General features: G+C 39.4%; 1 protein-coding gene across 3 annotated transcripts in view; it reads left to right on the forward strand.

The window, feature by feature from the left end:
- KIF27 (kinesin family member 27) overlaps nt 1–16,305 on the forward strand; it is a 31,854-nt gene that overhangs the window by 8,820 nt on the left and 6,729 nt on the right. The window contains exons 5-14 of one of the 3 annotated variants that reach the window (XM_074855526.1): nt 7,173–7,316; nt 9,665–9,871; nt 10,378–10,553; nt 10,915–11,048; nt 11,596–11,751; nt 12,042–12,179; nt 12,753–12,958; nt 13,819–14,016; nt 14,367–14,480; nt 15,508–15,684. In XM_074855526.1, coding sequence (XP_074711627.1) covers nt 7,173–7,316; nt 9,665–9,871; nt 10,378–10,553; nt 10,915–11,048; nt 11,596–11,751; nt 12,042–12,179; nt 12,753–12,958; nt 13,819–14,016; nt 14,367–14,480; nt 15,508–15,684 — 1,650 coding nt within the window. The remainder of the gene's footprint in view (nt 1–7,172; nt 7,317–9,664; nt 9,872–10,377; nt 10,554–10,914; nt 11,049–11,595; nt 11,752–12,041; nt 12,180–12,752; nt 12,959–13,818; nt 14,017–14,366; nt 14,481–15,507; nt 15,685–16,305) is intronic. The other 2 variants (XM_074855524.1, XM_074855525.1) reach the window with 2 other exon arrangements.

The raw sequence follows: 16,305 nt of genomic DNA on the forward strand, positions 1-16,305 counted from the left end.
GCAGAAGTCTGTACAGAGCACACCAACATCATGCACCAGCAACCTAGCAATGATGGATTGGGCTGACATTGAGGCACCAACTTTGTATAGACTGGTCTGCCAGCTCCGGCGATTCTAAGAGAATCTCTGTTCCCCCTCCCTGCTATGGGCCTGCATCTCAGCTGTGGAAAGACTGTTCCACAAGGTCCAGCAACTCAAAGAGAATGTGGATAATCTCTCTCCCTTCTTGCCCCTATAGCCCAACATCTCAACTACCACAAGTCAGCCTTTGTCTGCTCAAAGGAAAGGGAATCATGGGCACACACCCTGTGCCACCCTGTGGTTCTATCTGTGTGACTGTGGGGAGGATATGAGGAAGTGGGATGGTGCACCTACCTTGGTCCTTCAAGTTTGTGTACGTGAATTGTGGGAAAAAGCAGTGGTTAAAAAGGGTCCTTCCAGGAACATCACTGCTCCGGTTGCTGTCGAGCAATTCCTGAGATGCAGTAGATGGGCTGAGGACCCCTCTTCTCTTTCTGATACTGACCCAGTGGACTTATGTCCATGTGGGTCTGAACCCCATGCCTTTTACCATGGAAGGACCGTGCCGGTCTGCAGTAGGATCACACCTGTGAATAGTTCTTGTACATAGCCTGGGCAACAGAGAGACACATGGGCTTCTTTCATGGTGTAAAGACTTCTGTTTGCAATTACAGGAGTCAGGTAGTAAATGCTCTTGTTGGGAATAGGGTGCCCTCCTTCCGGCCAAGTGGAGGAAAGGGATAATTAGATTTATTTTGGTTTTGGTGAACACCAGTGCACAGCGTATCCTAATGCCATCAGGGTACAAGGGGGCAGAACACATCTGGATTTCTGGAGTGATGGGGGACCCCAGTTGTTGTCTGTGTTAGAAGCTGAGGTGAGCCTATCAGGGAATAAGTAGCAGAAACATCCTATTGTCACCAGTCCAAAGGCCCCATATATCCTTGATATTTGCTCTCTCAAAACAGGGTACTTCTGGGATCCAAAGAGGTACCATTAGGCCTTTGATGTAGCCACTGTGGATTCAGAGAAGTAATCAGCTGTCTACCTTGCCTGTCTTCTTGGATGATCCTTCTGTTGAAGAACAGCAAGTGCCAGTTGCTACCATGATGGTGTACTGGCATCAGTATAATCCTAGCTGTCATTCCCATCTAGGAGCTGATTCGTCGACTCAGGAGCCAACAGTTGATTAGCAAGACTCACTTGCTCTTTAATAGTCCCATAGGGCCAGTGCAAAAGTCTGACAGAGCATGGAGGTTTACAGTGGACGGTCATGGCCTGAATGAAGTCATGCCACCATTAAGTGCTTCTGTACTGGACATGCTAGAACTCCAGGATGAACTGGAGTCAAAAGCAGCTGAACGATATGCCTTAACTGATATTGCCAATGCATTTTTTTCAGTCCCATTTTCAGTAGAGTGCAGGCCACAGTTAGCTTTGATGTGGAAGGGTGTCCAATTTGGAATTGACTGCCGTGGAAGGGTAGAAGCACAACCCTACCTTTCGCCATGGACTGATCCAGACTGCACTGGAACACGACAAAGCCCCAGAAAGCTTGCAATGCATTGATGACATCACTGTGTGGGGCAACACAGCTGAGGAAGTGTTTGAGAAAGGGAAAAGAAAATTCAGATTCTTATGAGGTTTTGCCATAAAACAAGGTCAAAGGATCTTTAGGAGAAATCTAGTTTTGGGAATGAAATGTCAAGATGGGAGTCATCACAACCTAACAGATGTGATTAGTAAGGTAAGAGCCAAGTCCTCAGTAGTTAACAAAAAGGCATTCCTAGGCACTGTGGGATTCCGGCGAATGCATATTCCAAGTTATAGTCAACTTCTATGTCCTCTCTATGGAGTGACCTGAAAGAAGAACTGTTTCAACTGGGTCCCCAAGCAGTGACAAGCATTTGAACAGATCAGTTGGGAAATTGTTCGTGCGGTAGCCTTTGGGCCAGTCCAGACAGGACCAAGTGTGAGAAATGTGCTTTATGCTGGTGCCAGGGAGCATGTCCTCAACTGGAGCCTCTGACAGAAAGCACTTGGAGAGATCCAAGGTTGACCTCTAGGGTTTTGGAGCTGTGGGCACAGAGGATCTGAGGTGCACTACACCCCAACTGAAAAGGAGATACTTACTAACAGAAGATGGTAGAAGGGATGCAAGGCGCTTCAGAAGTAGTCCGTACTGAAGCCCAGCCTCTCTTGGCACCACGACTGTCTGTGCTGCATTGGATATTCAAAGGAAATATCCCCTCTACCCATCATGCAACCAGTGCTATGTGGAGTAAGTGGGTAGTGCTAATCACACCATGGGCCTGAATGGGGAATTCCAACTGCCCTGGAATCCTGGAAGAGATCATGTACTGGCCAGAAAGCAGAGACTTCGGAGCATTGCCTGAGGAAATGACTCATGCTGAAGAGGCCCCACTGTGTAATAAATTACCAGTAAATGAGAAACAATAGGCTCTGTTTACTGATGGGTCCTGTCATATCGTGGCAAACCACTGGAGGCAGAAAACTGCTGTGTGGCGTTCCATATGACAAGTTGCAGAAACTACTGAACGGAAAGATGAATCAAGTCAATATGCAGAAGTGAAAGCCATCCTGCTGGCCCTAGATATTGCTGAACAAGGAAAGTGGACAGAACGGTACCCATACCACCACCTGAAACACCATATGGTACCCGTACCACTGCCCGAAACACTGTCCTAGGTCTTGAAAAGCAAGTTCTGTGGTGACATGGCACCCCAGGAAGCAATGGTACTCATTTCTGAAACAATCTCATAAGCACCTGACGAAGAAATATGACATTGATTGGGTGTATCACATTCCCTATCACGCACCAGCCTCTGGAAAGATTGAACAATACAATGGACTGTTAAAGACTACACTGAAAGCAACGGGCACTGGAGTGTGTCAGCAGTGGGATGCAAATTTAGCAGAAGCCACTTGGTTAATTAATACCAGAGGATTAGCTAACTGACCTGGACCTGCCCAAACAAAACGCCTATGTATTGTAGAAGGAGATAAGGTCCCTGTAGTGTGTGGAGCAAACTGGCTAGGAAAGACAACATGGGTTATTCCTCCCTCAGGAAAAGGCAAACCTGTTTGTGGGACTGCTTTTGCTCAAGGACTTATGTACACTTGGTGGGTAATGTGGGAAGATGGGAAATCTGATGTGTACTTCAAGAGATTTAACCATGTGGGGAAATAACCCATTATTTGAGTTGTATATTTTAGGAAGTACACAGCAGGAATCACCTAAACCAACAGAGAACAAGCCTCGCAAAAAGCAAGGCAAATGCACCAGTGACCCAGCCTGAGCTGGTTTTGATGTCCAGTAACTCAACGCATCGTGTCTCTCCTGTCCTGACTGATCATCGTAACAGACAGAACCCAAGTCATGGACTAAATTAACTCAGCGGACCTTTTAGGAATATTTTACAGGAATGGCCCATAGACTAAGGGAATGATATCTGTGTATAAATCAAAGGATGAGAAGGGAGGGATGGTTAATGAGGTTGTATTGGATAGCATGGGACTTGAGCATGACATAAATGGTATGGAGTATGGAGTGGAAATTGTACTGGGTCTCACTGGGATGGAGATAATTTTCTTCATAGCAGCTCATAGGATGCTGTGTGTTTGATTTATGACCAATACAATGCTGATAACACACCGATGTTTTAGGTCTTGCTGAACAGTGTGAGCACAGTGTCAGGCCTTCTCTGTTTCTGCCTCTGCCACCCCAGTGAATAGATTGCAGGGGTGCACCAGCAGGCAGGGGGAGGGCCACAACCAGGCAGATGACCCAAACCAACCAAAGAGAAATTTCACCCCATATGACATACTCAGCAGTAAAAAGGGAGAGGAGGAGGGCTTGGATCTATTAGCTATTTTTTGCTCAGAAGCAGGCTGGGCATCAGTCTACCTGTGGAAGGTGGTGATTGGTTTTACATTAATTGCCTTTGCATTACTTTCTTGTTTTCTTTCTCTCTTCTTCCACTTCACCTTCAATTACTGAAAACTTTCTATCTCAACCCACAAGTTTTCTTGCTTTAACTCTTCCTTTGCTCTTCTCCCATCCCACTGGGCTTGAGCAGGGAGAAGTGAGTGAGTGTCTATGTGTGCTCAGCTGCCTACCGGGGTAACCCACACCAACTACTTTCAGTTGACCTGTAAACTCAGAAGTTTTGAATCTTGCAAATTAGTCTGTCAAAAGCATTATGGGTATAACTACAATGCAGATATTTGCACAGATACTAGTGTACTTACAGATAACCCATGGGATAGGTTTTGCAACTTAATATTATCTAATACTATGTTTGTAGTATACTGGTCTATCTAATACTAGGAAGTTGCAAATAAGAAATTTCCTAACCTGTATTTTTTCAGCAATGTTCTTACCAGGAACTCCTGCATTTCCTTTTCATTATCATGCCTTTAGCTAACTGAGTTTCTAAACTATTTACAGATTTCTCTGTCTCATCACTTTTCTAATAATGCTTTTGTACTGTATATCAACTTTCTGCTTTTTGGTGGCATCATACTTCTTAATTTTCTAGCTGAGGTGAGAATTTCAAAACAAGATATGGTATTCTTAGCATGCAGATATCCCATGAGGAAGCTGTCATGCTCTTTCTCAGATAGCAGATAATAGTGCTAGACAATGACCTATGGGGAGAAGAGCTCTCAGCCTTCTCAAGCATGATAATGTCTCCTCACAGAACTGACACATGATCAAATAAATATTATTTTTGGGAACATCCCCATATACATTTAGGAAGTGAGTATTTTGGATGGACTGAGTTAAAATGTTGACTACAAATAACAAAACATCTAATGCAGATTATTGTACAATAAACAGAGCCTCAAATTAAAATTAATTTTGTAACTTTACCTGTAGACTAGTTTAAAACTGAGTGAAGTTCTGACATAAGATGAACAGCTCAGAAAAACCAGTATGAGTCTCTTGTAGTAGAAGGAGACAGTGCTGCCACAAGTTAGAATTTTATAACATATAACCGATTTTCAGTTTGCACATCAAACTGTGATAAGCCTGTAACTTGTTATCAGGCAATTGCATGTACAAATTCTGTCTTGTCTTTGTTCTCAATCAATCTAAATCACAGCTTTTTTCTTACTTCTTGGTTTTCTTCTGTAGCTTATTTTAAACCTCTGTTTCCCAGGTTCAAACCAGTGTAAGAGCTGAGTTTAAACTTAAATTTCCCCTGGTGAGCATGCCATCCACAGCTAGGAGGAGATGGTTAGGGAGAGGCTAAAATAAACAAGACAGTACAGGCTCTAGAGCAGGACTTGCATATGGACAGATTTAATACCTAATGGTGGACAAATTCTTGTGTGTGTGTGTACATACATTATTTCTTTGCTAACACCTATGATTGCCTGCATAATGCCATCTTACACAAAATAAAAATAATGGCATAGTGGGTTAGCCATAGCTAACAGCGCAACTCCCACCCAGCCACTCATTCACCCCTCCATCAGCAAGACTCAGGGAGAGAAATAGGAAGAACAGGAATGAGAAGGCTTGTGCGTTGAGATAAAGACAGGGAGATTGCTTACCAGTTAAAAAACAATCTCGAATTGGGGAAAAATTGTTTACTTTATTGCCAATTAAAAGAATAAAAGTTAATTACTTGTTTGGGTAGTGGGGAACAAAAAGACAAACACTAAAACAACACCTTTCCTCCCCAGCTTATCCAGGCTTATCTTCACTCCTTCACTCCGTACTCCTCTCCCTCACTGCCTAGTGCTTCCGTGACATAGCAGGGTGGTTTATGGTCAGTACATAGCAGTTTCTCTCTGCTGCTCTTTCCTCCTCGCACCTTTCCTCCTATTCGGCTGGGCTCTGCATGGGCAGCGGTTCTTTCAGGAATATCCATCTACTCCAGCGTGGGTCCTCCCTAGGCTGCAGTTTGGGTATCTGCCGCTCCACCATGGAGCACCTCCTCCTTCTTCTCTTCCTGGTGTTCACTCTGCTCTTTCTCACTCTTTTGGTTCCCTCCTTTTCTGCCTGTCTCACAGTTTGTGCCCTTTCTTAAATATATTATCACAGAGGCACCACCATCTTGGCTGAGGGGCTCAGTGGTTCCCTGCAGTGGGTCCACTGGAGTTGTCTGGAACCGGCTGTGTCCAGCATGGGGAAACCCTGGTCTCTTCTCACAGAAACCTCCCCTGCAGTCACCCCCACCAAACCATTGACACCTACACACAATACAACTGAGAAAACATATTCTGATTTTAGTTTAATACAATACGGGCAATATACCACTTAGTTTTTTGTCGCTTCATCCTGCCCCACTCTGTCACCATGCTAACATCTGTGGAAGCTTCTTTTTTTTCTGTAGTTGGCTCACTTTGCATAATGATATAGCAGCAGTGGCGGACAGGATAGCCTTACCAACTACGTTTAGTAGAAACATTTGCACTGGTACATAGACTTTGCAAAAAGTTCTATTCTCTAAAGAAACCTCAGGTTCTTGAGTGCATTCTTAAAAGCTATTAAAAGTTGTCTTTTCTTGGAAGAAAGGTACAGAAGTATCCAGTTTTAGAACAGTAAGACATGATGCTTCCATACTTTGTATTTGGCTTCTACAGACTTTCTGGAAGATTAACAACATTTGGAATTATCCTTCCATCAATATGGGATTATTTATCCACAAGAACATCTGAAGAAGCATTCTTATGGTTTCTTTAAATCTTTAGACTGTTACCTGAGTTGCAGAATGTGGACAGCTGTCCTTATTTTTTAATTTGAAAAGCGTAGTAGTAATCTTATGGTTGATGCTGAGATCTTGTGGCTACATCTCACAGCACCCTAAAGAGAATAATTGGGTTTAGATATATACTTCAATAAAGTAGCTTTGATTATGGGTACATTATTCCCTTTGGAAAAAAGAAACTTGTTGGAAAAAAATCAGTAGATGAAACAGAAGTGAAGAAATAACTGGTAGAAACCACAGATAACCACTTAGACAATTTTCCATACATACCTCAAAACTTTGCAGTTCTGATCACATCTTTTAACAACAAATGAGGTTTTGGGGTGTTGTTGGTTTTTTATCCATTTTCCAACTGTAAGAATAAGAATTCCTCCTTTTCCCCACCTGAACTTTTCTTTTATTATCTAGCAGGCCCTAGTTATGGATGAAGAAGTATTTAGCCAGAAGGATCATGAACTGCAGATGCTGCAGAATCAGATAAAGACATTACTACAGGAAAATGAAGAACAACTGGAATCTTTAAAGGAGGCTCAAGAAACACATAGATTACAGGTATTTTTCCTCTGGTACACACTGTACTGAACCATTCTTCCAGTGTATGAATGCATTCATTATTTCAAGACAGGTCCCTCAGGGTTTTTTTGGACATAACTACCTGTCAAGTCTTATGGGCATTTTGTTTGAGTTATTGCTGTATCACTTGATGAATTGAGCTCATCTAGTGGATGAAGCACAATAGTGTGATTCCTGAAATTTGTGTATTAGCCTAGCTGTGCCACAGTCTTCCGGTGTAACATGAGGTGACTCATTCACCCTCTCCATGCTTCCTAAAGCATAACACAGATCCCTCTCCCCACATGTGTATTATTGCTAAGTAGTTTCAGGACAATTAATGAATTAGGATTTGAAAGGCCTTTAAAGATTCTTTAGAATCTAAAAAAATGACTATAAAGATCCTATAGAATGCTTTAATTGAAAGGCTGTATAGAAATGTATCTTGTTACAGCTTTATTAATAATTACTATTACTACTTTTGACTTTATAAGACAGAATTTCATCTTCATTTTCTGAGCATTTACTCTTACAGAAAACTGAATGACATAGTGGAAACACTGCTTGCCTCCTTCCTTTTCTAGATCTTGTGCTTGCTAATGAAATTATGATGGGTAGTAAGTGTGTAACATTTGAAGATCCAGGAGACCACACATAGGATAGTTAATATTATCCTAGCGTTGCCTGTCATGTGGATAATAGATAAATTACTATCTGACTTTTAAAAAGAGAAAAGCATAAGCATGGCTAGCTAGTACTCTTCTCCTTATTCTACTTTTTCTCCTTTTTCCTCTTCTTTGCTGATGGATTGGGGAGAGTCAATGAATGAAAGGTAAGTATATTAGTCATCATCTTTTTCCTCCCTCTGTCACTTTCTTTCTTTTCTGTCACCTCTGGTTAGTTTGATTTTTATTTTTAACCTGTACAGCATAGTGTCAACTTATTATACTGAGATAATGCTTATATAAATTCTGGGGGATACAAGATAGAGGTAATGAACAGAAGCAGTCACAGTGCAGGTAAAAGATCATGATTGTTTCAGTATCAGAGACAGGAAAGAAGCTTGAGAGCTCTCAGGCACCATTTTGGTACTTAATCCACTATACTGCCACTTTTATGTAAAAACATATAAAATAAGTAGAATAATAAAAAGCTAACACTTCTGTCAAATATTTTAAGTTGTATTCACAGGAATATGTAATTTAGTGATATGTGATAGAATAAGAACTTTAAAAGTAGCAGGTACTAGGTAAATGTTAAATGTTTATACACATAGGTATTTATGTAACAGGTGTGTTGCACTGTGGGATTGTATGTACAAGGGTATCAGGGACAAAGAGATTTAAAAGGCTTAAATAATAGCTTCAAGGTGGATCAGCTGGCCTTTACTGCTTCCAAAATCATAACAAGTATGGTATTCATATATATATTCTATTTGCTATGACACAGGAATATTATGTATTGTATTCCAACAAAATGTCAATTTCCAAGACATTGTCTATGTGTGTTTGGAAGGAACTTGCAGTCTAAGAAAACAAGACATACAGAATCAATAAAAATGTAGTAGTCAAAGTAGGAGAATGCAAAATATATTTCACTGAATACTTTCTGTTGACTATCACCAACTATTCTTCAACATTCCTGTTGTTACTAGACCAGATGTTAAAGGTACTTTGAAATGAATTGAAAGGAATAGAGGGAGTTGGAAATGGATATAATCTTGGCCTTACAGATGAATCAGTTTAGGTAAGATAAGTAGTTTTGAACAATGTGTGGAGACTGCTGTAGGAGAAGCAGTAAGTAAGTTCTCCAGACTAGCACTACCAACAAAGTTGAGGCTGGGTAGAAGAAAAAGTAGCCCATACAAGGGATCCTGGGATCATGTACATATTTATTAATACAAATAATCTTTAAAGTGAAACTGCTCAAAGAGGAAGAGGAAGCCTGTATACGTGTTTAATTACTTAGACTCAGACCATGTGTTTCATTTGAACATTTTTGTTGAATTCCCATTTTATTTCTCCATAAAGCAAGCACAGGCTGATAAGTATGTCATCTACTTCTCGCTAGATGCCTAGATAAGCTAATGTAACTTACCTGGAATAGGTCTTTCTGGACAAAAATGTGTCTAAAATTTATTGAGGTTGGGGTGTGTGTGTTAGATTGATGATATGTCATAGAATTTTCAGTTTGTTGCAGAATTTCCCTGTACACAGCAAAAGAATTTTGGGTCAGTGAGTGATTTGCAAGATTCTTGACCATTTTAAGGAATTTAGAAATGGTGTATATGATACAGAGCTCATGATCAACAACAGTTTTGCATTGGTTTTTTTTTTTTTCCCCATGAGAATGAGAAAATGGTGGAACAGCAAATGCTTATTGGTCAGCTAAAAGAAAAATTAGAGAAGTTTACAGATGTGAAAACTTTGGACTTTTCAAATACTTGTGGAGATGGGCCATCTGTTCTGGCATCAGCAAGGAGGCCGTACAGTGTCCCACTCACGAAGAGTCTGCTACACTCCCTTCATCCACCTTCAGGGACAGAGACCCGAAAGGTAAGGTTTATCCAAATGTTAAATTTTTCTTTCTTTACTTGACGTGACAAATTATGGTGTCTTTCTCAGATGCTGTTTACCTTCTCATTGAAGACTCTGAAAAATTACTTTTTAATGTCTTGCAACATATGCTATGCCACAATTGTCCAAAATGTTCAGGCTTAAAATCAGCACTTACAAGTGCTGGTGTTTTCCTGGGGTTTCTGAGGGTTCAAATATGAATCATTATCAAAAATGAATGATTATTCTTACCAATATATTGAATACGTTGCATAATGACTTGTTAACAGTGCCTTCTTTCACATTAGGAATAAGTGCTCCAAGTTCTTGAAAAACCTTTTGTTACAAAGGTATTCAGAGTTATTATAGAAAACCTCTGTAATTTTGCTTAAAAGCTCAGGTGATGACAGACTTTCAAATTGAAATATTTTAAAAATATCAGTGAAGAATTGCTAAATAGTTGCAAGTGTTTTTAACCATCACGTTTTTTGTGTGCTTTTTGACAGCTGTATACCAGCCCCCCTGCCTTCTGCTTGGCTCGGGTAATGGCAAAATTCCGTGCTCGCAGCCAGATGATACTGAGCAACATAGAAGATCAGGATAAAGTCCTTCACTGCCACCTCTCTGATCAGAGTGATGAAGAGGAGGAAAATACAGGCAGCAAAAAGAAAACCTCTTTTAAGTAATTTTTTGTTATTCTTTAATTTTTGTTACAGACAAATGTATAGCAAAGGTAGTATTACTGTCTAATCCTGGCATAATATGAGACTGTTTATAATGTTACTTACAATTAACATATGGGACCAGCTGGGCATAGACAAAGGTTTTTGATTTAATAAAGATTGCATAATCGTTGTTTTGGGGCCAGAATCTACCATGAAGATCAGGGCGGGTAGTGACGTGGAGAGTAGATGGGAAAGAAGGTACAAATGCTTATGTGAGTTTGGGATTCTTCTCTGTTAAGATCATGTACTTTTCATGAAGCTTAAAGGAAAAAAAACCCTATGTGTTTGTAATGTAGCATGTTATTCATTCTTCCTTAGGCATTCCATAAACCTAACATGGACACGGAAACAGGCTTCTCTGTGCTTTCTTCCTGATCTAAGTGACATGAAGTGTCAAGTACACGAGTCTGGTTTATCCAACAAATCTGTACTACAAACCGACACAGCCACAGGTAATATGGAAGTCATGAGAGAAAACCTTACTACAGTGTCAGAATATGCAAGAGTGTCTTTAGCACATGTAATTATTTTTCCCAGCCAAATATGTGTATTTGACAAAAATATTTTTTTTGGTTATAGTTCAACTTAGGCTTTTGAGATTCTCTTCTTCTTCCCCTTTCTGAAACTGATGTCCATGATCTTAATGTTTAAATAATACTTACTAGCCAGAAAGCAGTTCACACATCAAACAGCTGTTTAGGTATAAATCCTGAGGACTGCTTCAGTAAAAGAAAACAGATGCTATTATCTTATCAGAGAGGCACTGAAATTATTTCAGGAATATTTTCCCTCCCACTTAGGGTCTTGAAATGCTAGTGCCTACCATCTTTTCCTGTTTAGACACACGGCAGGGAAAAGACTCTCTGTGCTATTCTATCCTTTTGATTCTTTTGCTTCATGTGGAAGAAATCCACACATACAATGTTCCAGAGCACTATCTTTTGGATACAGAGTTTATTCCAGATTTTTGATCTCCATATTGCTTTGTTTTCTTTCAAGGTGAAGAGATTGACAGCCTCCAGAAAAGTCATGTTTTTAACATGCAGAAGTTAAAGAATTCAGAGTTGAGACTCACTGAGGCCGAGCAAAAAATGAGAGAACTTGCACTTAATATCAAAATGAAAGAGGAACTTATTAAGGAATTAGTAAGAACAGGTAACTGGCTACTATAGGGAAAATTAGAATGAAGAAGTTTAGAAACAAAAGGGACAAAACTTCTGAAGCCCTGCATGTCTTAGTTTTTATGTAATTATCTTATGCAAGAATACTTCTAATTTAAAGATTAATAACTTTCATTAATTACTTGCCATGACTGCAATGAAGGCTGTAAATTTTGATTACAGCCTACTCTGCTATCATACACAGATGTGTTTGTTAAATATTTTTTATGCTTTGCTGATTATTGCTTTTACCCACCAATAGTGTAATTTTTCATGTATATTCAGTGCTACTGATCCCTTCACGGACATGCATTTGTCACATGGTGTCTGGGATAGGAGAGAAGATACATCACTGTGCTAGGAATGTAAGAATTCCCAGCACTGCAGTAGAGAAGCAGGAGTCAGAAGTGGGTGAGGGAAAAGGTCAGTGTCCCTGTTAGCCTACATCCCTTACACAGCTGTCCTGGTATATATATGCCTGCCAGAAACTAGCCTTATGATGACAGTAAGGATCTCTTTGCTCAGCCCCTTCCATCACACTCTTCTCCTGTGCATACCTTCTCTTGAGATTGTCTTTTGGCACTGAGAAAGATTCTGTACCCCCAAAAATATTACTTTGGGAAAGATCACCCAAATAGGGCTAGTTAGAGAGTGGAAACACCATCCAAAGTTGTCTACTATTTATTAAGCTGAAAGTTGAGTAACAAATAAATGTCATATTCTTCTGGAAAAAGCAAAATTTGTGAAATACAGGAGAGCCATTTTGGCAAAAACTGCAGTAGGCAGCAGAATTTAACTGGTTTTGATGCTCAGATAGCACTTTATTTGGTGACATCACATGACTCATGAAGAATTCAGGTTTAAGACTTCTTTATTTCAGAGTTAGAAAGGAACTGTATGTTCCTTTAGGGTTGGAAAATGTTTCAACTACAGAATTATTACATTCCAACTGATTATCCTGCTGTTTTTAAACTACTTGGCTATGGTGTCTTTAAGGTAGGGATGCTCAGTCTGTAAGCAGGCAGTATTCTTTGAAGATAACTAAACTGGAGCAAGAATCTGAGCAGGCCAAAATGGAACTGGCTGAAACACAAAAGCGGCTTCAGGAGCTGGAGACGAAGGAGCTGAGAGACATTCCTGACAAAGCCAAGTTACAAAAAGAGTTCAGGAAGAAGATGGATGCAGCTAACCTGAAAGTGCAGGTATTTCTGATCTGACCATTAAGATTTTCAAATCTCTGTCTCACTACCAACTTTGAACTCTGCTTGTAAAACTCACACCAGTTTCACACATTGGAAGCTGATTAGATTGAAGTAGCTGATGAGAAATTTAATCCTACTCTACTCAGAATTCTATTAAACATATATGTGGTTACATACATACAGTATTTTCTTGGTAGGTAAGAAACCAAGAAAGAGGTGGTTGATATGAGATGCTCATACACCATTGTATGTAGTATAAAAGAACCTACACAAGAAGACTATTACAAATTTATTACCTGCCATAAATAAAATGGATGTTTTATGAAAATACTATATAAATTCTATCTCTAAGCAAATCACTGTGATGATTTGCAAGACCAGGCCCAATACAGTCACATTTGTTTGGTACTGACCCTATGCTTTTAAGTTCTGCCATAACTAAGTTTAAATTCTCTACAGGGCCAGTTTAGGTGCTCTGTGCTTCTCAGTCCTGGAATGGTGGATCAGACAAGCCCCATACAGAAAGAGGTAGTTGGTTTATTGACTTGAGCTCAGGACCAGCATTGTGGCACTGTTATGTCTCTGCACATTTTCCAGAGCTGTGATTTCTGTTAGATTTTACTACTTTCATTGTATTGCCAGGCATGAGCTCTATCTTTACCTTTTCATGTTGCTTGAGATTAATTCTGTCTGTACCAACTTTACCAGATAGCTCAGAAACCACAGAAATAATGAGTGATTGTTTGGGCAGAAGTTAGTAAGTCTTGCTGACTCTTAAGAATTCAGTGAAATAAAGAATGAAGTTGAGTCATGTTTTAAGTTTTCCTGCTATTAAGCTGAAATTTGCCCTGAACATTCAGGCCTTACAAAAGAAGCAGCAAGACACTAAGAATCTGGCTTCATTATCTAACCAAAATGAGAGACAAGCAACAGAACTTGAGCAGAATGTGGCTCAGATGAAGCACCGGCAGACTCAGCTACAGAAGAGACTGTGTGAGGAGAGTGAAAAAAAGAAGCAACTAGAAGCAGAGATTCAGCGGGACCAGCAACAAATAAAAGTAGGATTCTTCCTGTTTCTTTATGACAAAGAATGAGATGAGCCAGTTTTGCCTTTGCTTCCCCAAAGACTATAAACTATACTGCCAGACTTTCCATAGTTTTAAGCAATGACTTTCTTGACCAATGCACTGAATAATTGTCTATAAACATTTTCACAGAAATCATCAGTTTGACTTTCTCTTCAGCTTTTTTTTTTTAATTATATGCTGTCTAGCTTTGAATTGCAAATTTACATGTAAATTTAGGGTCAGTATTTCAGATTATATACTTGTGTGGACTCCGACATTAAATGCATTTTAAAAACAGACTGACTGAGGCAAGAAGAATGGGACTTCTTGTTTGTTTATAGGAACTTCAACTAAAGATGGAGCAACAACAGAAGATCCTTAAACTTAAGGATAAAGAGATTGCTGCATTTAAAAAGAAGAAAAATAACTCAGTGGGAACTTCACAGAAGCTACAGGTAGCTAATGCATTCTGAATCTGTGTGGGCCCTGAAAAAAAAATTCTTTCTTCATCCGTAGTCATCTTTGTAAAGTGTTTGGAAGAAGAGTTTTGTCTTCTTTTTTGCTGTAGCAAAAATTGGGAGTATAGTCTAGCAGCTCTTGTACTGTTTTTGAGTGAAGGAAAGGAGAGGCTTTACTGTCTTTTCTTTCTATGATTTGTCGAAGATGCTGATTCAGAGACCTGAGAATTCAATATGTTTGGTTGACTGGTAGGTTTGAGGGTGATCCCGATGAGCTCTGTTATAAATGTTCCATGTTTTTTTTGGGTTTGTTTTCTCCTTTGACATAAATGACAGAGATCTGTGGTTTTGGTTGTTCCTAACAGGGTTAGAAAAGTAGGTATCCTATGCAGCAGTGCCACATACATTATTTCAGATGTGGACATTGAAACATGAGAGTTTCATGAGTTAGCCAAAGTCTTTAAAGGTGAAAAGAAATTTTAAAGTTAAATAAAGGCAACTTTTTAGACTTACTCAGAATATATCCACTGATAAACTGTGGCTTCAGAATAAATTTATAATGGACTGGATGCTGGCAGGATCAGAGCTCTCGTTTACTGTCTTTCAACATCATAATTTCTTGTCAATGTTTTTCCACAAATAGTTGGTCTAGGGCAGCTATAATGCATTGAGGATGGGCTAGCTGAATTCTTGTGGTACCTTCCAAACCTAGTTGCTGTGATTCTATAGAAGACATCTATTTACATAACTGTTCTTAGAAAAAGAATACATTTCATTAGAGGCATCTGATACAAATTAATTTATGCAAGATGTAGCAATATAACAATTCTGAGCCCCTTTTTAAGTCAGTCCAATTTCAGTATTATTCTGAGTCAAGATTTTGTTGCAGAATTAATGTTAACATTAGAAATGTCAATTTCTTCTACATTTTTATCAGTTATTCTAAAAAAGGAAAAACATAATAATAAAATTCTGACCCAAAAAGTCCTGGTTAATGCTCTCTGGATCTCTATTTAAACTTTAGAAATTAGAAGAGCAAAAGAAATGGCTGGATGAAGAAATGGAAAGAATTCTCCAACAGCACCAACAGTTAGCAGAACTAGAAGAAGATTTAAAGAAAAGGGAAGCTATTGTAGCCAAAAAAGAAGCATTATTGCAAGAGAAGAGCCACCTGGAAATCAAGAAACTGAGATCTAGCCAGGTGATTTAAGAAAAACCACAAAACTCACCACAGTTAAGAGTGCTGACTGAAAGATGGTGATGGTTTTGGGCGGGGGGGGTGCGGGCAGGCGGCGCAGATTGGTAGCAGAAGATGCTCAAGCCATGTGACCTGCGTCTCTACCAGTGCCATGAAGTTATTGTGTGGCTTGGGCAAATCAACATTTAACATATGAATAACACAGAATAATTTTTATTCACTTTTTCTGCCCAAAATTCCAACAACAAAACAAAACAATCTGAACTATGGAGTTCTGTTATTGCAGAGCATTAAATAATATGACATCTAAAAATTACTCGGTCCTTTTGCAAACTAGAGAACATGACAGGGAAACATTTTGCATTATTTATTTTTCAGTAGCAAAAGTGAACAGAAATTTAAGTATCATTGTCACTTATAATGACTAGTCCCTTTAATTTTTAGCGTGTAGAAAACTGCACATTGAGTGTTTTTGTTTTCTTTCATCTTTTGAGTAAATAGTAGATTTTAGGGTAGATGTCTACTCAAAATAGAGGTCCTATTGTAAGAAGCAGACAAGTCTTTCACTGCAGAATATGAGTCTCACCTACATTTTTCTTACTGGAAGGAGTATCTCAGTTTTTT

This window comes from Strix uralensis, chromosome Z (genome assembly GCF_047716275.1).
Source record: "Strix uralensis isolate ZFMK-TIS-50842 chromosome Z, bStrUra1, whole genome shotgun sequence".
Lineage (NCBI taxonomy): Eukaryota > Metazoa > Chordata > Aves > Strigiformes > Strigidae > Strix > Strix uralensis.